Source organism: Papio anubis, chromosome 10 (genome assembly GCF_008728515.1).
Source record: "Papio anubis isolate 15944 chromosome 10, Panubis1.0, whole genome shotgun sequence".
Lineage (NCBI taxonomy): Eukaryota > Metazoa > Chordata > Mammalia > Primates > Cercopithecidae > Papio > Papio anubis.
Window position 1 is genome coordinate 117,654,489 of NC_044985.1, and position 20,512 is coordinate 117,675,000.

Genomic DNA, 20,512 nt, shown 5'->3' on the forward strand with positions numbered 1-20,512 from the left:
GCCCCTGCCCAGGCGGTCTCCAAAAAGGGTGGGAATAAGGTTGCGGGAAAGAGAAGGGGTTGACTTTAGCTGCCCGAAGAACTGTTTTTCTTAAAGTCGGCTTTATATCAGTCTTTTTCCTCGGCCACAGGAGGGAAGAGGGTGGTGGGAGTGAGTTTAGTCTGACCGGGGCTGAAGACATCATGTTGTTTAGGACTGCAGTTCTCTAATGTTCCAGCCCTGGTACCCGTTTGCTTTAGTTGATGTGGATTATACCTATCATATATATACTGCGTTAGAGATTAAAACAGAATTTAAATGACATATTCATTGGGCAATTTAATAAGAAACCCATGGCACACTATCAAATCTTATTTTTATTTAACTTTTTTCAGACAAAATGTAGTGAGAAAAGTGGCATTGTTTTACATTTTTTGCATCTCGCTTTAGTACTTGGCTTAATAGCTGGATTCTCATGTCAACTTCTGCATTCAATCTATTGTGATATTACACATCACCCATGTAGCTTCTGGAAAACTCCACTGTACACTTGTGAGAGAATGACAGTGAAAAAATCAAGTAGGATTATTATGGAAATAGTTTTGACTTTGCAAAATTCTCCTGAAAAATTCTTGGGGATCCCTAGGATTTCTGGCTCATTCTTTGAGACCTGCTAGTCTAGTACAGTAGTCCCTGGTATTCTGAAGGGATTAGTTTAGGACAACACTCCTCCTCATACCAAAATCTAGATGCTCAAGCTCCTTTTATAAAATGGTGCAGTATTTGTATATAACCTACTCATATCCTCCTTTAAACCCGTAATCATCTCTTGCTTACTTTTACATAATAAATGTAAATGCTGTGTAAAAAGTTGTTTTACAGTATTGGCTTTTTCTTTGTATTATTTGTATTTTTTTTTCATTTCTATTCCCCCCAAATATTTTCAATCTGCTGTTGACTGAATCTGCAGATGTGAAGCCCGAGTATATGGAGGGTCAACTGTGTGTGTTATTCACTTTTCTTGACTGCTAAAACAAACACCAGGGAGATCCTCTCAGACAAAAGGAAATACAGCACTAGTTACTGTATCGAAGCCATACACTGGCGTGCTATAAACTTGAGATGCAGTGATTATTTCCACTAGAACTGCTATGTCATGACCATGAATTTTGAGGGGATAATTTTTTGAGATCTGAGTTCTCTTCACCTCCTCCTTAATCTCTTTTTGACACTGGATTCTTTGCTTTGGTAAATTGTGAGACATTACACTAGTAAAGGTCACTCAGTTCTAAAGGGAAAATGATTAACTGAAGAACATTGTAAGAGTTCATAAAGGGTATTAGGGCTAATGGGGATGTGTTATCTCACCAGAACAAACTTCTGAGTTTATATAACCTCTAGTGACATAACTGAAACCTGGACTTGGCACTTGGTAAGCACGCAATGAACAGTCATAGTAAGCTGGCTGAGGGTAGAGTTCAGAGTGAACAAAGCGATTTGGGAACATCAAAGCAAGTTTGGGGAACAACAAGTGATCCAGAATGACTGGAGGGTAAGAGGCAGAGGGACGGGGCAAGCAGAAGAGCTAGAGAGGAGGAATGAGCTTGGACAGGGGGACTGGGATCTATCCCAGAGTTTTGAGAGCAAGGCAGAGGAGTCTGAATTTTCTTCTGTGCCCGGGAAGCTGTTGATCAAGGTTCTAGAAGTGGCGGCGACGTGGGGTTTTTCAGTTGGCAGCCGATGCAGTGATTCAGAAAGGACAGCTGGGGGTTGGGGAACTGCGGGGCCGGGGCCCTGAAATAGGACCATGGCATGTGGATCTGAGACAGTGGTAGAAACATCCAGATTCAGCACTACTTGCTATCTTGGATACAGGGTCTAGAACGAAAAGAGAAGGAAAGTCACCTGTATAGAGAAGCATGTCCAGAGTGTTTACTGTCTCCAAAACCGTGTACTGGCACCTGAGTGACGGCATGATTCCAAAGCCAAAATCTTGCGTGTAAGGAATAGATGTAAAGGATATAGCTATAGTCTAATAGCAAGGACAGATATGCAAACTGCTAAAAGATGTAAGGCAGAGCAGAACAAACTGCTGTGGTGATTCAAGGACGGTGGCTTTGTTTCCCTGGAGGGTCCTGTAGATAATCTACAGGGCAATGGACATGTTTATGTTGCTCCTTTAGTAACAAGCCCCTTCATTCTGATTTGATGAAAGGAGCTGGGAGTGTGTCAAGTGGTGGCCTATTAACTTAGGTCTTCAGCTTAAAAAGGAAGTACCTTCAAAAGGGTTCCAGAAACACTTTCCATGGACATGTCACTCTTTAGTAGCCCTCAAAGCAAGACCATCACATTGCTGCCCTGCCGTGTGATTTCTCAGCCCCCAGAGCACCATGCCCTGTAACTGCCTGGTCCTGAATTTGTCTCCGTCCACCTGACCCCTCCTTTCAGGCAAGGACCATTTCTAACTTGGCCTTCTGGCCCTAGTTCCTAGCATAGTGACTGGCATACAGTAGGGCTCACACATTCCATAAATATTTGGTGGATGAGGGAATTAGCAATGGATTCTGCTTTGGTTCCAGAGCAGAGATTAATTGGATTGCTTAGCAATGGTTTTCTGTTGTAATTCATGAGCGTGAATGTGGATTGCCTACTATTCAGATTAGTAAGTATTTCTTGGTCAAGGGCAGATCTGTGGCCCCAAACCATCCAGGTACACAGCAGCAGCAGCCTCAAAAAGCTTGGAAGCTCTGCGTGATGCAGGAAAGTCATAAAATCATTACAGTGGTGACTTACGTGTTTATAGCCTCTTTTCTCCCTTTAATCCACAAATGCACTCACATGGCATTGGGACTTTGGAAGAATTATCACCCTTAAGGTTTAAATTGAACTGTGAATTTCAGAATTTCTGATAAGGACACAACAAAGAGTGAAAGCATTGCTATGTCTATTCTGCTTGCCCAGAATCTTGGTCCTAAAAAATGAAGAGTGCTTGGGCGTGGGGAAGAGCTTCAGTGTGCATGTGCATGCTGAAGTACCTACTCTAAGGAGCAGAATGAGAGGGTACTCTAAGTACTTGTTAATATGTCCCACAGGATACCAAAACTCTGGTTAGCTGTTTCTCTATAATCCTCTAAGAACATCCCCAAGTATGGCTGGCCTGTGCTGTGTATGGTTAAAATGTTGGGATCTGTGCAATTATGTTGGGATTGTATGGTACAGCAGTATATCCCCAAAGAAAAGAGTGTAGTACTTCCAGTTCTGGCTGCACAATACTTGCCCCAGAGTCCATGGTCAATAAAATACCAATCTGAGTTATTGTTTTTGCTCATCTTTCCCTTTTGCCTTCAACTCAGTCATCAGAATTTCCCCAAATGCCTTATTTCCCCCTGGATCTTGGGCCAGTGGAATGAGTACAATTTAACTTCATTGAATTTGCTTATCTATTTGGTTTCCTGTTGTGGACAAAAGTTCTCTGAAAAGAAGTTTGGAAGAAAGAGACTGTTCCAGTGAACAGTTTGCAAACCAGGGAGTTACAGCCTCTGGTATACAATGAAGGCGAGTTCCACAGAACACAAGGAAGGCAGGTTTCATGGCAAAAAGTTCCTTCTGAGGTTCCCAATCAGGTCCATTTATGCAAATGAAGGATAGAAACTTGCTTAGTTCTTATTGGTCAATGCAGCTGCATTCTGATTGGTTGATGAAGCTGAGCCCTGAGTGGCTGAGCTCTAATTGGTTGATTCGGGTGAATGCTGAAAATCTCAACTATGAAAAGGTACAGGTTTTCAGGATGCTCAGAGTAACTGTGTGACCTGTAGTAAGCAAAGGACCAGTTGGCTCTATTTTAAATCCAGGCCAACTTAGCCACTCAAGATCTATCTTATAGGACTGGCTCTTTCAGGTTCACACTAATACAGACCTGTCCTTGGGGAAGACTTTTGTGCATATGCACTCCAGCAGATTTCCCTTTCTGGTCGTTCTCTACCCCAGCATGCCCCTCCACCGCCACCCACCCACCCACCTGTTCATTTCCTTCTTAGCATGGTTCACGATTTCTAAGTCCCTGCTCATCTGTTTAAATTGTGAGTCTGGCTCACCTAATAGCACGTGAGTTCTGAGGAGGCAGGAGACTCTTGTGGTGGGCTCCGCTGCAGCCTCAAGACCCCACACTGTGCTGGACTCAATAAATATTTGTTGGATGAAGGAATGAAATACATGATACAGGTGAACAGGCAGTACCGGGGAAGCTTTGGAAAGAGCACTCCTAGGTTTCCATGGCGAAAGTAGGGGTACAGTTGTGTTCTTTTCTTTCTAAAAGGCTTTCTAAAAAGCTTTCTGTTTAATTTCTGGAAAAGAAGCCTCACTTGTCACTACATAGTCGTTCTTATTCCTCTCTGGTAACACTTCTTGGTCCGTGGAATACTAATTTAATGAATCCAGAGGTGCTGGAGGTACTTTGCTGTGTTCACTCAAGAATGTGATTTGAGTATGAAATTCCAGCCAGTTCAACTGTTGTTGCCTATCAAGAAACCTAATAAAGCTCCACCTTCTTTATCTCTGAAAGTGAACTCCCTGCTACCTTTGTGGACTGACGACTTTTCATAGTCATGTGACACAATCAAACATTAACTTGGTGTATCGATTGGTTTTTACCATATATATAAGTAGGAGAGGGCGAAGCTCTGGCAGGAGCAAAGGTGCCATGGCTGTGGAGTCCCAAGGCAGACATCCACTTGTCCTGGGCCTGCTGCTGTGTGTGCTGGGCCCAGTGCTGTGCCATGCTGGGAAGATGCTGTTGATCCCAGTGGATGGCAGCCACTGGCTGAGCATGCTTGGGGCCATCCAGCAGCTGCAGCAGAGGGGACATGAAATAGTTGTCCTAGCACCTGATGCCTCACTGTACATCAGAGAGGGAGCATTTTACACCTTGAAGACGTACCCTGTGCCATTCCAAAGGGAGGATGTGAAAGAGTCTTTTGTTAGTCTTGGGCATAATGTTTTTGAGAATGATTCTTTCCTGCGGCGTGTGATCAAAACATACAAGAAAATAAAAAAGGACTCTGCTATGCTTTTGTCTGGCTGTTCCCACTTACTGCACAACAAGGAGCTCATGGCCTCCCTTGCGGAAAGCAGCTTTGACGTCATGCTGACAGACCCTTTCCTTCCTTGTGGCCCCATCGTGGCCCAGTACCTGTCTCTGCCCACTGTATTCTTCTTGAATGCATTGCCATGCAGCCTGGAATTTGAGGCTACCCAGTGCCCCAACCCATTCTCCTACGTGCCCAGGCCTCTGTCCGCTCATTCAGATCACATGACCTTCCTGCAGCGGGTGAAGAACATGCTCATTGCCTTTTCACAGAACTTTCTGTGCGACGTGGTTTATTCCCCATATGCAACCCTTGCCTCGGAATTCCTGCAGAGAGAGGTGACTGTCCAGAACCTATTGAGCTCTGCATCTGTCTGGCTGCTTAGAAGTGACTTTGTGAAGGATTACCCTAGGCCCATCATGCCCAATATGGCTTTCATTGGTGGAATCAACTGCCTTCACCAAAGTCCACTATCCCAGGTGTGTATTGGAGTGGGACTTTTACATGCATATATTCTTTCAGATGTATTACTTTGGATCGATTAACTAGCCCCAGATATATGCTGAGCAAGCATTCTGAGATAGTTTAAAATGCCCTCTTTTGTTAATTTTTGATTCCTAGGCCTGAGTCTGTCTTTGGCATCATCTTCTGGATGATTTCTTGGTATCCGAGATTTCAAGAAAGCATTCCTTGGACATTTTACTCTGTGTGTTCCAGTGGATAGTAATCAATTAGAAACAACAAGCTGTTAAATGCCATAAGCACAGAATGCTGGGTTTGGGACACCTTGCAGAAAACTCAATTGAAGCCTGCACCTTGCCCTGGATTCAGTCAGGCAGCCAACGTTCAGGACTGAGAAAATAATTCTTTGATGATAGATCCTGGCAATGAAAGTTGCCTTTGTGATCCTTGTTAAAGCTCCAGTTTCTAAATATTCTGATAAGAAGCTAGATCCTGCAGTCCCTTCTCTTCTAATGAGTCAATCACCAGACAGGTTCTGACACGATACAGAAAGGTTGTGGGTTTCATTCTCAAGTTGTTAGGTTTATTTTTCCCCTACAGAGTTTGAAGTATGCAAAAAGTAGCATTCACATCCTCATCTAAATCTCAGCAGAATATAGAGAAGAACAGGAGAGGCTCCTTCAGATGGAGGGTTAGGGAAGGACTCTCTGAGGAGTTGACATTTCAGTGAGCATTCATTCATTTATCCTTCAAAGATTGACTGAGGATCTACTGGCAGCCCAGGCACTTCCCAGGTGCTGAGTCTGGCTCCCATTAAGGGGACTGATATCACCCTCGGAGAGCACTGGACCTTATTTCCACGATACCTCCAACATGATTTGTGTTTTATTTTATTTTTTTAAATTTCCTGTGCATTTTCCTTCATAGCACATCAAATATGGCAGTCATTTCTCTTAAATAATTGTTGATTGTCTGCTTCACGTCATGAGCCCCGTGGGGACATGTGTGACTTTGCATTAATCACATCCACTGTATGCTGCATCCTCAACACCTGCCAATGGGTCTGCATGTGTTTGGCGCTCCATAAATATCAGCGCCTAAGGCACAGAATAGGCACCCATCAAATATGTGCTAAGTACTAAATGAGTGAGAAGAAAGGTGCCAACTGAGGTCTAGTCACTGGGTAGAGAGTAATCCACAATAGCTCTTTTTAGTTCTTTGTACTCCAGCTACTACATATCTATCTATCTATCTATCTATCTATATCTATCTATCTATCTATCTATCTATCTATCTATCTATCAATCATCTATCTATCTATACATCCACAAACATATATCATTTTTTGGTTGCCTTTTCTACAAAATAGAGTAACAGTGTATCCCCACTGCCCACTTACCAATATGTCATGGGTATTACTCCAGTTTTAAATGCTATTACTTTTTAAACTATGAAATAGTATTTCGTGGTACTTGTGTACTACAGTGTATTCTGCTATGGATCTAGTCTAGTTCCCCACAGAGGAACGTTACAACTTGTATTCCCGGAGTTTTGTTGTTGTGACTTCAAACACTTCCTTTAAAAAGATAAGATACTTTGTAGTTTAAAAAACATTTGTTCTGTTTCTTTCTCATTCATCTTTTCTTAAGTATTTTACAGGGTTTTTTTTGTGTGTGTGAATATGTGTGTGTGTGTGTGTGTGTGTGTTTTCCATTTCTATCTCTAGCTGATTATCTACTCACTACTCAGCCGTCTCATCAAAATATTGATTTTCATAATAAAAAACACAGGCAGTCATTTGCTGATAAAGAAACTTTGGTTTCTTCTGTTCTAAATTCCATGCCAAATATCAGGGTTATTGAATTTATTAGAATCTGTAAAAACAGTTGAATAATTCTGGCAATAGGAAAGATTCCTGTCTTGCTGCTATTTTAGTGGAAATTGATTATCATTTCATTATTTTGCATTGCGTTAGCCATTGTTTTGTGGCAAATCGTCTTTATTGATTTAGATAATTTCCTTCTTTACGTGAGGGTGTTTGTAGGAGAGGCACCAAACTTTATCAGCTGCCTTTCTGGCATTTACTGATATAACCATCAATGTCTAAGTGGTGAATTGTGTTGATTACATATTGTTTGTTGCCTTGTTTGGTGCAGTAAGGCTTAGGTGTGAAAATATCTTGTAAATTGTACCTGTTAGTAACCTTCTTTGTCTTGTTGAATGTTTTAATCTGAAATTCCACTTTTTGGATATTAATATTACCACTTCTGGATTATTTTTGTTTACATTTCCCTAGTACATCTTTAGTACTCCTTTGTCTTCAAGCTTTCTTCCTTTTTAAGCAACATGGAACTGGGATTTTTAATCCAGTCAGGCAGTTGCTTTAATAACTGCATTTTGCCCATTTGAATCTAACAATTAATAGATTTGATTGTAACTCTCTCAGTTTACTTTATGTTTAGTTGACTTTGCCATTCTCCCTTTTCCAGATTTTTACTGGTTGGTCAAGTTACTATTTTTATTTTCTCTTTCTTCCTTTGTTAACTAAAAATGCCACTCTGCACTACCATTCCTCTTGTGTTGATAGTCCTATTCTCAATAGTCTTGATAAAACTCCTGAACTTTAAGAATAAAGATAAAACTTTTATTGCACAAAGAAGTCCATAGAGAAAGCACAACCTGGCATTGGCGTGTCTTTGGTGTGTCTGAAGGAAAAGAGATAGTGGAACAACATTGGGAGAAAAGGAATGAAACTCAAGAATTCCAAGATGTTGCTCCCCTGCCAGGGTGAGATGGCAATGGTTCACAGACAATCACAATGTTGGATCTGAGAAAAATAACTGAACGGAAGATTAGTGAGGACAGAGGCTTTGAGATGGCCAGGAGAGGAAAGCTTGGGAGCAGGGAAGGTTGAGATACACGTGGGTTACTGGGAATGTGTGATGGTGAAGTCACAGGTGCCCCATATGGTGTCTAAGTGCTAAAGAAGAATTCTGGAAAAATGAAATGCATTTGGGAAGGGAAAATCCAATTAAAAGCCTAAACTAAAAATGCAAAATTCTAGTAAAGTTTAGGAGAATGTCTGATTTTGGCTGGGGAAGTCTCATCAGAGCAGGGAAGTTCTCTCATTCGGGGGATCTCACCTTTTTTTTGAAGGGAATCAATGGTGGGGGATTAGAGTGTTATTTTCAGTTAGTATGTTGCTTCACTCTTTGGTCATTCCAGTAACTGTGAAGTCAGGGCGAAGTTTAAGGGAAGCTTTGCCAAGTAGGGGATGGACTTCACCTTTATTGAGCCTCATAATAGCTGGTTGAGGTAGGAGTTGGCCATGATGACAACTTCTCTGCAGTTTTCCCTGCGTGAATCTCTAGATGAACTTTTGTGCCATTTAAACTTTCGTGATCTCCTGCTATTTAACTTCGGACGTTTATGGACTTTTATGTGGGTTCAATTATGTGTGAATCACATCCTGCTGATTGCTGAGTGGGCATGGGAGGGTGTGCCTGGAGAATTTAGACTCGGCCCTTTCCAGATGAGCTTCAGTGTAAGAGTGCGTTTCGTAAAGAGCAAAGGTGTTAGGAAATTTGAGTAAGCCATTTACCATCGCTCAGAAGAAAGCTTGAAGAGCACTTGGAAATGAGCTCTCTCTCCCCAAGAAAGAGGGAGAGAGAAGGGAGAGATGTGGGGCAGACCCTAGGGAGGAAGGCGTTCAGAAAAACCATCCTCAGGGTGTTCTTGCTACAAACCAAAAATGCAGCATGGTGGTGGGAAGGATGACTCTGTCCTCCCTGACCTTTTAGATGACCCCCAGGGAAAAGGTCAAGACAAGGCCCTTAAGAGCCAGAGAACTCATGAGGGCCTGGGGCTGGTGAGAGTGGCAGGGAGAGGGGGTCACCTTGGGGGAAGGATGGTCAGTGTCTGGGGCTTTCCTGGTCATGCTCCAAATCAGGCTTGGCAGGAGTCCTGCTGTGCAAATCGCATTTGCTGAGCCCTGTCAGAGGTCTCCTGTGACTCACATCTAGGGTGACCAGTGTCCTGGCTTTCTCAAGACTGTTCAGGTTTTAGCACTGAAAGGCACATGTCCCAGGGAACCCCTCAATTCTGGGCAAGCCCTGCCACATCACACAACCTTACTGGTACCCTCAGTATTCTTTAGAAACGTAAAACCATAGACTCAGCAATCCCATTACTGGGTATATACCCAAAGAAATAGAAATCATTCTACTATAAAGACATTTGCGCATATTTGTTTATCGCAGCACTATTCACAATAACAAAGTCATGGAACCAACCCAGATGCCCATCAATGATAGATTGGATAAAGAAAATGTGGTACGTATACAATGTAGAATACTATGCAGCCATGAAAAGGAACGAGATCATGTTCTTTGCAAGGACAAAGCTGCAAGCCATCATCCTCAGCAAACTCACACAGGAACAGAAAATCAAACAGCGCATGTTCTCACTCATAAGTGGGAGTTGAACAATGAGAATGCACAGACACAGGGAGGGGAACATCACATGCCAGAGCCTCTTGGGGGTTTGGGGGGTGAGGGGAGGAACTTAGAGGACAGCATAGGTGCAGCAAACCACCATGGCATATGTATCCCAGAACTTAAAGTAAATAATAATAACAATAAATAAACCCATAAAGCCATTTGAGAGACTTTTGCGGGATTCACTGGACCACTGAAATCTACAGTGGGAAAATAATTGCCATGCTGATGAAACAGGAAGACTTTCCTTGTCCCCCTGACAGGGCGTGTGACAGCAGGAGGGGCTCACTTTCTCAGTGCCCCGCTGCTCAGACCTCTAGGGGAGCATACAGACGGGCAGGCTGTGGGGCTCTGACCTCACAGGCAGTGTCTAGAGGTGGATGTTTACAGCTCCTGAAGCCCCAGTGGGCATGTGTTACAGTGTTCTTTTAGTTTTGCCCTCTATAGGCGGCTTGTGTTAACCAGCTCAATTACACCCTCTACTTTGTGGCAAGGACAGAGGGCTTTCTGTGTCCTGGGGGCTTGCCTTGGTGTACCAGAAGAATCGAATCACACCTGGGCTTGGAGAATGAGTGCAAGGATTTATTGAGTGGAGGTAGTTTTCAGCAGATGGAGGAAGCCAGAAGGGGATGGAATGGGAAGGTTTTCCCCTGGAGTCGGACCGCTCGGTGGCCCAGGCTCGGTGGCCTGGGCTCTCCTCCGACTGCCCCAGCCAAATTCCACATTGTTCTGCTGGTCGGTGGCCTGCCAGTGCCTGGTGGTGAGTTCTTCTCGACGTCCAGCCGTCCTTGTGTCCCTCCGCTGATGTGCTCCTCCCGATGTCCAGCCGCGTGTGTGTCTGCCTGCTAAGGTCTTGGGGTTTTTATAGGCACATGATGAGGGCGTGGCAGGCCAGGGTGGTTTTGGGAAATGCAACATTTAGGCAGGAAAACAAAAATACCTGTCCTCACCTAGGTCTGTGGGCACAGGTCTGGGGGTGGAGCCCTCGCCAGGGACCACACCCTCTTTTACCCAGAACTTCCCTTCCCGACTTCCACATCATTTAAAGGGACCATGCCCTTCCCAGCTTTTCCCTTCTGTATCACTGATGCCTTGCTCTGTGCCCTCGAAGTGGAATTATCACGGTGTGTATGTATAGGTGTGTGCATGTGTGTGCATGTGGGTGCATGTACCTGTGCTTTGCTTTTGGAAAATTAGCACATTAACTGAATTTTGCATCTCAAGGATAATTCTGTAAGCAAGAACCCATCCTGGCTAACACGGTGAAACCCCGTCTCTATTAAGAAATACAAAAAACTAGCCGGGCGAGGTGGCGGGCGCCTGTAGTCCCAGCTACTCGGGAGGCTGAGGCTGGAGAATGGCGTGAACCCGGGAGGCGGAGCTTGCAGTGAGCTGAGATCCGCCCAGGCTGGAGTGCAGTGGCCGGATCTCAGCTCACTGAACCCAACCAGGGGGGAAAAAGAGAAAACCCCTCAAAAAAAAAAAAAAAAAAGAAAAAAAAAAAAAAAAAAAAGAAGGAAGTAGAGGAGAGGAAAATGCTATAAAACTTACGTATTAATAACTTTTTACTCTATCTCAAACACACATGCCTTTAATCATATTCTTAAGAGGAAGATATCTAATTCATAACTTACCATATGTACTTGTCAAAGAATATGAGAAAAAACTAACTGAAAATTTTTCTTCTGGCTCTAGGAATTTGAAGCCTACATTAATGCTTCTGGAGAACATGGAATTGTGGTTTTCTCTTTGGGATCAATGGTCGCAGAAATTCCAGAGAAGAAAGCTATGGCAATTGCTGATGCTTTGGGCAAAATCCCTCAGACAGTAAGAAGATTCTATACTATGGCCTCATATCTATTTTCACAGGAGCTCTAACCCCAGACTTCCAGCTTCCAGATTAATTCTCTAAGTTGGAACTTGAAATTTGGCTTTTCCCTGCCACTTCCCAACTATTAATCCAAAGGGTTTTTTTCCGTTGTTGTGGTTGCTGTCAAATACTCTGTTAAACTATCATCCACCACACTCGGAAGTCTCATTTTCTCTAAGAGACTCAAAAGTATATTAGGGAGCATTTATTTAAAAATAAAATAAAAGGGATATTGTTTCTTCATATTAAATAGGAGTATTTCTCCCAAAAGCTGTTGGTTAGGACATTGAATTTATGTCTTATATTTTTGCTCTTATAGTTCTGCATCCACTTGTTTTATTAAGCAAACTTGCCCTTGAAGTGCAGGAAAGTGAAAAAAAATCCTGAGTGCACAGCTTGATAAATTGTCACAAATTCACGTAGTGCATACTCCCTTGTAACTAAACCTCCAAAACAAGATGCTGAAAGTTGCCAGTCCTCAGAAGCCTTCATAGTTGCTGAGCCTCCCACTCTGTTAAAGGTTATGTTCCTTCAGAGGACCCCCATTTTCTAGTTAGTATAGCAGATTTGTTTTCTAATCATATTATGTTCTTTCTTTGCATTCTGTTCTTTTTGCCCCTCGAAGGTCCTGTGGCGGTACACTGGAACCCCACCATCGAATCTTGCGAACAATACGATACTTGTTAAGTGGCTACCCCAAAACGATCTTCTTGGTATGTTGGGAGGATTGGACGTGTAGGTCAAACCAGGGTCAAATTAAGAAAATGGCTTAAGCACAGCTATTCTAAAGGATTGTTGAGCTTAAAAATATTATGGCCAACATATCCTACATTGCTTTTTATCTACTGGGGTATCTCAACTCACATTTTCTTCTGCAAATTTCTGCAAGGGCATGTGAGTAACACTGAGTCTTTGGAGTGTTTTCAGAACCTAGATGTGTCTGACTGTGAAACTCAGAGACGTAACTGCTGACATCCTCCCTACTTTGCACCTCAGGTCACCCAATGACCCGTGCCTTTATCACCCATGCTGGTTCCCATGGTATTTATGAAGGCATATGCAATGGCGTTCCCATGGTGATGATGCCCTTGTTTGGTGATCAGATGGACAATGCAAAGCGCATGGAGACTAAGGGAGCTGGAGTGACCCTGAATGTTCTTGAAATGACTTCTGAAGATTTAGAAAATGCCCTAAAAGCAGTCATCAATGACAAAAGGTAAGAGAGAAGATACAGAAGAATACTATACTTTGGCCATGGCATTCATGGTAAAATTGTTTCAAATATGTAAATATTTATGTAGCATTTAATAGCATTGTTTCAAATATAAAAACAAATACATAAAAATCTGGATCTTTTTTTTTTTTGAGATGGAGTCTTGCTCTGTCGCCTAGGCTGGAGTGCAGTGGTGCGATCTTGGCTCACTGCAACCTCCACCTCCCATGTTCAAGCAATTCTCCTGCCTCAGCCTCATAAGTAGCTGGGATTACAGGTGCCCGGCACCACGCCCGGCTAATTTTTGTGTTTTTTAGTAGAGATGGAGATTCACCATGTTGGCCAGGCTAGTCTAGAATTCCTGACTTCAGGTGATCCACCTGCCTCGGCCTCCCAAAGTGCTGGAATTACAGGCGTGAGCCACTGCATCTGACTTGAATTTATAAATAAGATAATTTAGAGGTTATTATTCACTTTATAAAAGGATTCTTTAGTTCCTATATAATTTATCATAGAATTTATTTAGAGTTTTATTTCCCCCGGTAGATTTAAAACTCCAATTTATATTAAAAAGTTGCCATAATAGACATCTGATCCATAAGTTTTCTGCACAGAAAGAAATGCTCCATTATAAGAAGCATAGTATCTACAAGAGAAAAACAACTCAAATGCTTACAAGTACAGCTTTTTGCAGCACTGGAACCTCTGAGAAATTTTGTCCATGCAGTTTATGAATGAAGGAGCCATAAGATATCACAGACAAAGGCTTAGAGTAAAAACAAAGGAAAATTTGTTCAAATGTGGCCCTGAAAACGATTCAAAGGGCAAATGATTTCTGGATTAGAGTGAGTATATTACTGTCAATCTCACTGGTAATAGGCTTATCAGAACCTTATGGGAAGAAGTGGTGGCCAGTGGTAGATTTCATCCAGCAGTAGATACTGTGTGCATACGTGCATGCACATTTATGCATGTGGCTGTGCTCATGTGTGGGTGCACGCGTGTGCATTCATATGAGTGTGTGCCTGTGTTTATGAGAGTGTCCATTGCTTTCTCCCATGGTTACCTCCTTCAGAAAGAAGCAGCAGTCAGGAAGACAGATATGAAGAGCTGGAGCATGTTCAGATGAGAGGAGATAGAACACAGGGGGACACACCAGCTTGAGCAAGGGACAATAGGGGAAGACTGATGACTGACTTCCCACCTTTGAGGTGCTAATGTGTGTTTGGTGCCACTGGATAAAAGATAAAAGTTGGCTGGGCACCGTGGCACATGCCTGTAGTCCCAGCCACTCAGGAGGCTAAGGTGGGAGGATTGCTTGAGCCCAGAAGTTGGAGGCTGCTGTGAGCCATGATCATGCCACCACACTCCAGCAACCTGGGCAACAGAGCGAGACCCTGTCTCAGAAAAAGAAAAAAAAAAAAGAAAAAAGAAAAGTCCACATGACCTGAGCATCACATGCCCAGAATGTTGGGTGGTGTGGTCCCATTCCTTCCTTCCAGCGGCTTCTTCTGGCCACCTCAATGTCAGGATGTCCTGCTCACACATCAATACCATTAAAACCTGACTTCTTTCCCTGCGCTGATGAAGCTCCTTCTTGAGGCTCACATTATGGATATAATTTTGATTATTTGTTCAGCGGTACAGATAACTACTTGTAACCTAAGAAAGACTTGGTGAAAATTCTCTAATACATTATTTTTTAAAAAAACACAAATCAGTGAGCTCAAGTTATTAACTAACTTTCATCTATTCACTTTCAAGCCATCCCTGTCTGATTGTGAATCTCCATGATTCCAACACTCTGAGCTGGGGACAGTACCTACACAAAATAAAGAGAAGTGGAAAATCTTCAAACATCAGTTTATGCAGACAACCAGGTCATAATAGGTGCTCAGCTACTATTGAATGAATGAATGAAAGTTCTGGCCAGGCACGGTGGCTCGTGCCTGTAATCCCAACACTTTGGGAGGCCGAGGCAGGCGGATCACTTGAGGTCAGGAGTTCGAAACCAGACTGGCCAACATAAAGAAATCTTATCTCTACCAAAAATAAAATATAAAAAAATTAGCCAGGCATGGTGGTGCGTGCCTGTAATCCCAGCTATTTGGGAGGCTGAGGCAGGAAAATCACTTGAATCTGAGAGGTGGAGGTTGCAGTGAGCAGAGATTGTGCCACTCCCCTCCAGCCTGGGTGACAGAGTTAGACTCCGTCTTATTAAAAAAAAAAAAAAAAAGAAGGTTCCAAGAAAATCCATCTTAAGGTTTATGTAAAAGGAAGATGGTATTGAACATGATTTATGGTCAAATACTAATATTACTTTATAACAATGTTTCCAAATAACATTACAGATATGTTTAAAGATGGTGTTCTTGCATTGCTGTAAAGAAATACCCAAGACTGGGTAATTTATAAAGAAAAGAGGTTTCTTTGGTTTGTGGTTCTGCAGGCTATACAGGAAGCATAGTGCTGACATCACTTGGCTGCTGGGGGAGCCTCAGGGAGATTTTGCTCATGGCAGAAGGCAATACGGGAGCTTGCATGTCACATGGCAAAAGCAGGAGTGAGAGGGAGTTGGGGGGAAGGTGCCACATGCTTTTTAATGACCAACTCCCTAAGAACTCGTGAGAACTCACTATCAGGAAGACAGCACTAAGCCACAAGGGATCCGACCGCATGATCCAAACACCTCCCACCAGGCCCCATCTCCAGCATTGGGGATTACAATTCAACATGAGATATGAGTGTGGACAAATACCCAAACTATATTAGTCAACAGTGATCATAATTAGTCCAAATAGGAGTGTCTTTTTTTTTTCTTTCTTTTCCCTTTTCTTTTCTACTTCCTCCTCCTTTTCCCTCTCCTCTTCAGCCTCCTCTTCATTCCTCTAGCACCAAGGGTTGAAGCACCTAACCTGTTTTGGATTGAGATGTTCTGTTTGGGCTATTAACACTGTCCAGAATAAACGGAAATCCATTTTGCACTAAGTGGCTGCACAGACACAGCCTCATGCTAAATCTAGCACCCGGATAGTTTAATGTTTCAATGACTGAATTACAAATAGATCATCACCTTGGATTTGGCACTTACAAATGACTTTTACTTTGGCCAGAGGTGGTTGTTTACAACTTCAAATAGGAGACTATTCATAATTTCTGACATGACCTTTTCCTTTCTTTATTTTACTGTATGAAAGTATAATGAAATTTCTCACAAAAATGTCACTAAAAAGAAAAGAAGAAAAGTAGGAAGCAAGGTTAAAATATTTCTAAAATATAATTTTGGTCCTTCTTTTTTTCCCTTCCTCCCTCTCTCCCTCCCTCCTTCCCTGTCTCCCTCTCTTCCTCCCTCCTTCCCTCTCTCCCTCTCTTCCTCCCTTCCTCTCTTCCTTGCTTCCTTCCCTCCTTCTCTTCCTTTTTTTTTTCAGAGATCAAGAACATTTATTAAGAATAAGGTTCTTAATTACAACCTTTCAGGTTATAATAGTAACACAGCCTGGGCAACACAGTAAGACCCTGTTTCTACAAAAAATTTCAAACTTTGCCAGACATAGTGGTGCATGACTGTAATTCCAGCTACTCTGGAAGCTGAGGCAGGAGGATGGCTTGAGCCCAGGAGTTGGAGCCTGCAGTGAGCCATGATTGTGCCACTGCACTCCAGCCTGGGCAACAGGGCAAGACTCTGTATCTAAAAACAACAACAACAACAACAACAGTAGAAACAGGTTTCCTTTCCCAAGTTTGGAAAATCTGGTAGTCTTCCTAGGCAGCAACAAACATAAAGAGAGGATTGTTCATACCACAGGTGTTCCAGGCATAACGGAACTCTTTGTGTTTAGCTACAAGGAGAACATCATGCACCTCTCCAGCCTTCACAAGGACCGCCCGGTGGAGCCGCTTGACCTGGCCGTGTTCTGGGTGGAGTTTGTGATGAGGCACAAGGGCGCACCACACCTGCGCCCCGCAGCCCACGACCTCACCTGGTACCAGTACCATTCCTTGGACGTGATCGGTTTCCTCCTGGCCATCGTGCTGACAGTGGCCTTCATCGCCTTTAAATGTTGTGCCTATGGCTACCGGAAATGCTTCGGGAAAAAAGGGCGAGTTAAGAAAGCCCACAAATCCAAGACCCATTGAGAAGTTGGTGGGAAATAAGGTAAAATTTTGAACCATTCCCTAGTCAGTTCCAAACTTGAAAACAGAATCAGTGTTAAATTCATTTTATTCTTAAGGAAATACTTTGCATAAATTAATCAGCCCCAGAGTGCTTTAAAAAATTATCTTAAATAAAAATAATAGAATCACTAGTCAGTAAAGATATTTGAATATGTATCATGTCCCTCCGGTGTCTTCGATCAGGATGACACATGCCATCTTTCAGAGGATGTGCAGACAGGCTGGCGTTCTACATGCCTTTTCTTACTCAGAAACATGACCTGTTTGGGAGTGCAGGATTCAAAGGTGGTCCCACCGCTGTCTCTATTGCAAATGGCAGTTTTAATCTTATCTTTTGGCTTCTGTACATGGTTGCGATTGATCCTTAACCAATAATGGTTGGTTCTCATCTCTGTCCGTGCTTCATAGGCGCCCCCTTGTGTGTTTAAAGAGGGGAAACTTTGTACCTTTAGAGCATAGGTGAAATGAGTGAATGGCTTGGAGTACACTGAGAACAGCATATGATCTATTGCTTTGGGGAAAAAGAATGATGCTGTAAAATTGATGGGTGGTGTGTTTGAGAAGATAATCATTGCTTATGTCAAATGGAGCTGAATTTCATAAAAACCTAAAATACAATGATGAAGTGCTGGGCAAGCGTATTTTTTTCTTATGTTTCCTGCAACTAAATAAATTTATATAAATTCTATTTAAGTGTTTTCTCTTCATTGGTGTTGCATTTATTTATTGTTAAGTTGTGTTTTCTAATTACAAAGGTAATGCATGATTATGACAGAAAGTTTGGAAAATATAGAGGTTCACACACATATGCCCTCATTGCGTGTGCACATATAAATGCATGAGAAAAGAAAAATAGCCAGTAATCACATTGCCCAGAAACAACCCCAGTTACAATTGTGGCAGATACACATACTTATAAATACTGCAGAAATATCAAGTATACCTAGTATTTGCTAACACTCTTCTACTCTGTCATGAAGATTCATCCAAGGTGTTTTTGTATAATTAATTCATTTTCAGTGGCCAAGCAGTATTCTATTTCATGGATATAACAGGATTTATTTAACCACAACTTCTGGTTGGATTCACTTTTATTATTTTGTTTAAAAAAAAAAAAAAAGGCTGGGTACAGTGGCTCACACCTGTAATCCCAACACTTTGGGAGGCTGAGGTGGGTGGATCACCTAAGATCGGGAGTTTGAGACCAGCCTGGCCAATATGGTGAAACCCCATCTCTACTAAAAATACAAAAAATTAGCCGGGTGTCATCGCCAACACCTGTAATCCCAGCTACTCGGGAGGCTGAGTTCAAGGAGAATTGCTTGAACTGGGGTGTGGCGGGTGGGGGGGTTGTGGGAGGGGCAGAGGTTGCAGTGAGTCCAGATCACACCACTGCACTCCAGCCTGGATGACAGAGTGAGACTGTCTCCAAACAAACAAACAAACAAACAAAACAAACCTCACTGGACATCCTAGTAGCTAAGTCTTTCCACACATTCATGATTATTTCTGTTGGAAAGTGCTTTACAACAAATTGCTAGTTGTCTCAGTCTGGGTTTCCCTGAGATAAGGATTCAAGGGCCAGGAGTTTACTTAGGAAGTAAAGGAAACACTGATAGAGGAGTGGTAGAGTGAGAAGGGGTGATGGCCATCAACAACCCGCTCTCTTCTGGGCAATTGGAGTTTAATCCTGCTGGGTGACTCTGGGAGCCAGTGGAGAAAAGACACCCTAGACTTATCCCAATGAGGAGCACGGCTGTTGGGTGCTTGAATCCTTGCCTCCTCAGTGATCAAGACACACTCCCAGGTAGTAGTAATTTCTCTGCACTTCCATTTGGCCACAAAGGGGGCTCTGAAAGTCAGAGCTGACGAGAAAAACACACGCCCTTGTGACTGAAGAGGTGCCACAGGGGATCTGTGTGGGGCACCACCTGCATTGCTACCCTGGACAGATAGTTTGAGAAATCCCCACACTGCATCCCCAAACTGTTACTATCAGTGTGTGAGGGAGACAGTTCCCATACCCTCATTAGCACAAAGTACTATCCTGAAAAAGAAAGCCTGTCAGTTTGATAGGAGAAAAGCAGGATCTTGTTTACAATGTGCTTTTATTATTGTTATTATTAGAGGTTGCATTTCTTTTCAAGCCGATGAGCCGTCTATGTTTATTTTTTGGAGGATACCCTTTTGCCCACTTTGCTATTGAAGTGTATTACCCTGAGGATTTGTTAAGAGTGTTTATTGCATTCACCAGAATGTCCTTTTTGTCATGTACTGTATCTTCTCTACTTTTTTTTTTTTTTTTTTTGCCTTGTTTTACTATTTTGTTTTGTGTTACAAGCAAAGTTTTAAATCTGTAAGCTTCAAATTGGAGCTGCGGTGGTGCAGAGAGTGAGGATTTCAGCTGGTTCCCTGACCCCAGCTCCATCTCCTTCCCGAGGCAGTGGCTGGAACACATTCTGCCCACTATTTCCCTCTCTACGTCCTTTAGGCTGTGCAGTGACCCCTCAACTACATTCACCCTCCTAAAAAGCCCTTCCTAGTCCACCCGGGGCCCATCTCCCGGCCTCACTGCCCCTGGCTCCTTGACGCCCGACCTCTCTCAGGGACCCCAAGGTGCTGTGAGCTCCAGCCAGCTCATGCTCATTTGCACCTTCGTGTCTAGCCCTGAGGCACTCTTGTTTACAAGTGAGAGGACCCAATTCCAGATACCTTAAGCATAAAGAGTATTTTTGTAAGGAGGCAGGCTTCTGACGACGCGAGGCTCACAGCCAGGCCTGCGCTGGGTAGAGCCTCCCCTTCTCGCTCCTGTCCCTGTTGGGTCAGAGCGACAACTTCCTCTTCCCTCTCCTCAGGGTCTTTTCGGCCCCTCAGTCCCCATATCCCTCTGCCCTAGCTCCCAAGATCCCACAGGAGACAGACTGGATTCTCTCTGGCCTAGAGTGCCTCCTTCCTGAAAGTCAGAATCTGATTGGTCCAGCTGGATCAGGTGTGCACTCCCTGTCCAACCATCAGTGCTGAGAGGGATTACGGAGAGAAAAGCATGGCTCACACCTTCCCATTACTGTGGCTGCTTGGGCCAGCGGAGAGGGAACCTTGTGAGCTGGGCAGAATCCACCCTGTAGAGGCTGCCTCTGGGTCAGTGATACTGTTTGGCCGTGTCCCACCCAAATCTCATCTTGAGTTGTAATTCCCATTACCCCCATGTGTCGTTAGAGGGACCCTGTGGGAA

General features: G+C 43.2%; 8 protein-coding genes and 1 long non-coding RNA gene across 9 annotated transcripts in view; all 9 read left to right on the plus strand.

Moving 5' to 3' along the window:
• UGT1A10B (UDP glycosyl transferase 1A10B) overlaps positions 1–17,263 on the plus strand; it is a 229,057-nt gene extending 211,794 nt beyond the window's left edge. Inside the window, 4 exon segments of the mRNA NM_001112659.1 lie at positions 11,717–11,848; positions 12,517–12,604; positions 12,888–13,107; positions 16,944–17,263. Of these exon segments, the coding sequence (NP_001106129.1) occupies positions 11,717–11,848; positions 12,517–12,604; positions 12,888–13,107; positions 16,944–17,241 (738 nt within the window). The 3' untranslated portion in view covers positions 17,242–17,263.
• The window catches only part of UGT1A9 (UDP glucuronosyltransferase 1 family, polypeptide A9), a 107,393-nt gene extending 90,130 nt beyond the window's left edge, over positions 1–17,263 (plus strand). Inside the window, 4 exon segments of the mRNA NM_001112623.1 lie at positions 11,717–11,848; positions 12,517–12,604; positions 12,888–13,107; positions 16,944–17,263. Coding sequence (NP_001106093.1) covers positions 11,717–11,848; positions 12,517–12,604; positions 12,888–13,107; positions 16,944–17,241 — 738 coding nt within the window. The 3' untranslated portion in view covers positions 17,242–17,263.
• The window catches only part of UGT1A7 (UDP glucuronosyltransferase 1 family, polypeptide A7), a 97,214-nt gene extending 79,951 nt beyond the window's left edge, over positions 1–17,263 (plus strand). Inside the window, exons 2-5 of the mRNA NM_001112625.2 lie at positions 11,717–11,848; positions 12,517–12,604; positions 12,888–13,107; positions 16,944–17,263. Coding sequence (NP_001106095.1) covers positions 11,717–11,848; positions 12,517–12,604; positions 12,888–13,107; positions 16,944–17,241 — 738 coding nt within the window. The 3' untranslated portion in view covers positions 17,242–17,263. The remainder of the gene's footprint in view (positions 1–11,716; positions 11,849–12,516; positions 12,605–12,887; positions 13,108–16,943) is intronic.
• Positions 1–17,263, plus strand: part of UGT1A6 (UDP glucuronosyltransferase 1 family, polypeptide A6) — an 85,651-nt gene extending 68,388 nt beyond the window's left edge. Inside the window, exons 2-5 of the mRNA NM_001112622.2 lie at positions 11,717–11,848; positions 12,517–12,604; positions 12,888–13,107; positions 16,944–17,263. Of these exons, the coding sequence (NP_001106092.1) occupies positions 11,717–11,848; positions 12,517–12,604; positions 12,888–13,107; positions 16,944–17,241 (738 nt within the window). The 3' untranslated portion in view covers positions 17,242–17,263. The remainder of the gene's footprint in view (positions 1–11,716; positions 11,849–12,516; positions 12,605–12,887; positions 13,108–16,943) is intronic.
• The window catches only part of UGT1A5B (UDP glycosyl transferase 1A5B), a 64,514-nt gene extending 47,251 nt beyond the window's left edge, over positions 1–17,263 (plus strand). The window contains 4 exon segments of the mRNA NM_001112658.1: positions 11,717–11,848; positions 12,517–12,604; positions 12,888–13,107; positions 16,944–17,263. Of these exon segments, the coding sequence (NP_001106128.1) occupies positions 11,717–11,848; positions 12,517–12,604; positions 12,888–13,107; positions 16,944–17,241 (738 nt within the window). The 3' untranslated portion in view covers positions 17,242–17,263.
• Positions 1–17,263, plus strand: part of UGT1A4 (UDP glucuronosyltransferase 1 family, polypeptide A4) — a 58,695-nt gene extending 41,432 nt beyond the window's left edge. Inside the window, 4 exon segments of the mRNA NM_001112619.2 lie at positions 11,717–11,848; positions 12,517–12,604; positions 12,888–13,107; positions 16,944–17,263. Coding sequence (NP_001106089.1) covers positions 11,717–11,848; positions 12,517–12,604; positions 12,888–13,107; positions 16,944–17,241 — 738 coding nt within the window. The 3' untranslated portion in view covers positions 17,242–17,263.
• Positions 1–17,263, plus strand: part of UGT1A5A (UDP glycosyl transferase 1A5A) — a 58,695-nt gene extending 41,432 nt beyond the window's left edge. The window contains 4 exon segments of the mRNA NM_001112620.2: positions 11,717–11,848; positions 12,517–12,604; positions 12,888–13,107; positions 16,944–17,263. Of these exon segments, the coding sequence (NP_001106090.1) occupies positions 11,717–11,848; positions 12,517–12,604; positions 12,888–13,107; positions 16,944–17,241 (738 nt within the window). The 3' untranslated portion in view covers positions 17,242–17,263.
• On the plus strand, positions 4,655–17,263 carry UGT1A1 (UDP glucuronosyltransferase family 1 member A1). Its single transcript, NM_001112621.1, has 5 exons — positions 4,655–5,542; positions 11,717–11,848; positions 12,517–12,604; positions 12,888–13,107; positions 16,944–17,263. Exons 1-5 carry the CDS (start codon positions 4,679–4,681, stop codon positions 17,239–17,241), a joined length of 1,602 nt encoding a protein of 533 aa, NP_001106091.1. The 5' UTR covers positions 4,655–4,678; the 3' UTR covers positions 17,242–17,263.
• LOC116269207 lies at positions 13,487–14,679 on the plus strand. The gene is made up of 2 exons (XR_004176659.1): positions 13,487–13,949; positions 14,180–14,679. It is a non-coding gene; the product is annotated as an uncharacterized LOC116269207 (long non-coding RNA).
• Positions 17,264–20,512: the final 3,249 nt, after the last annotated feature.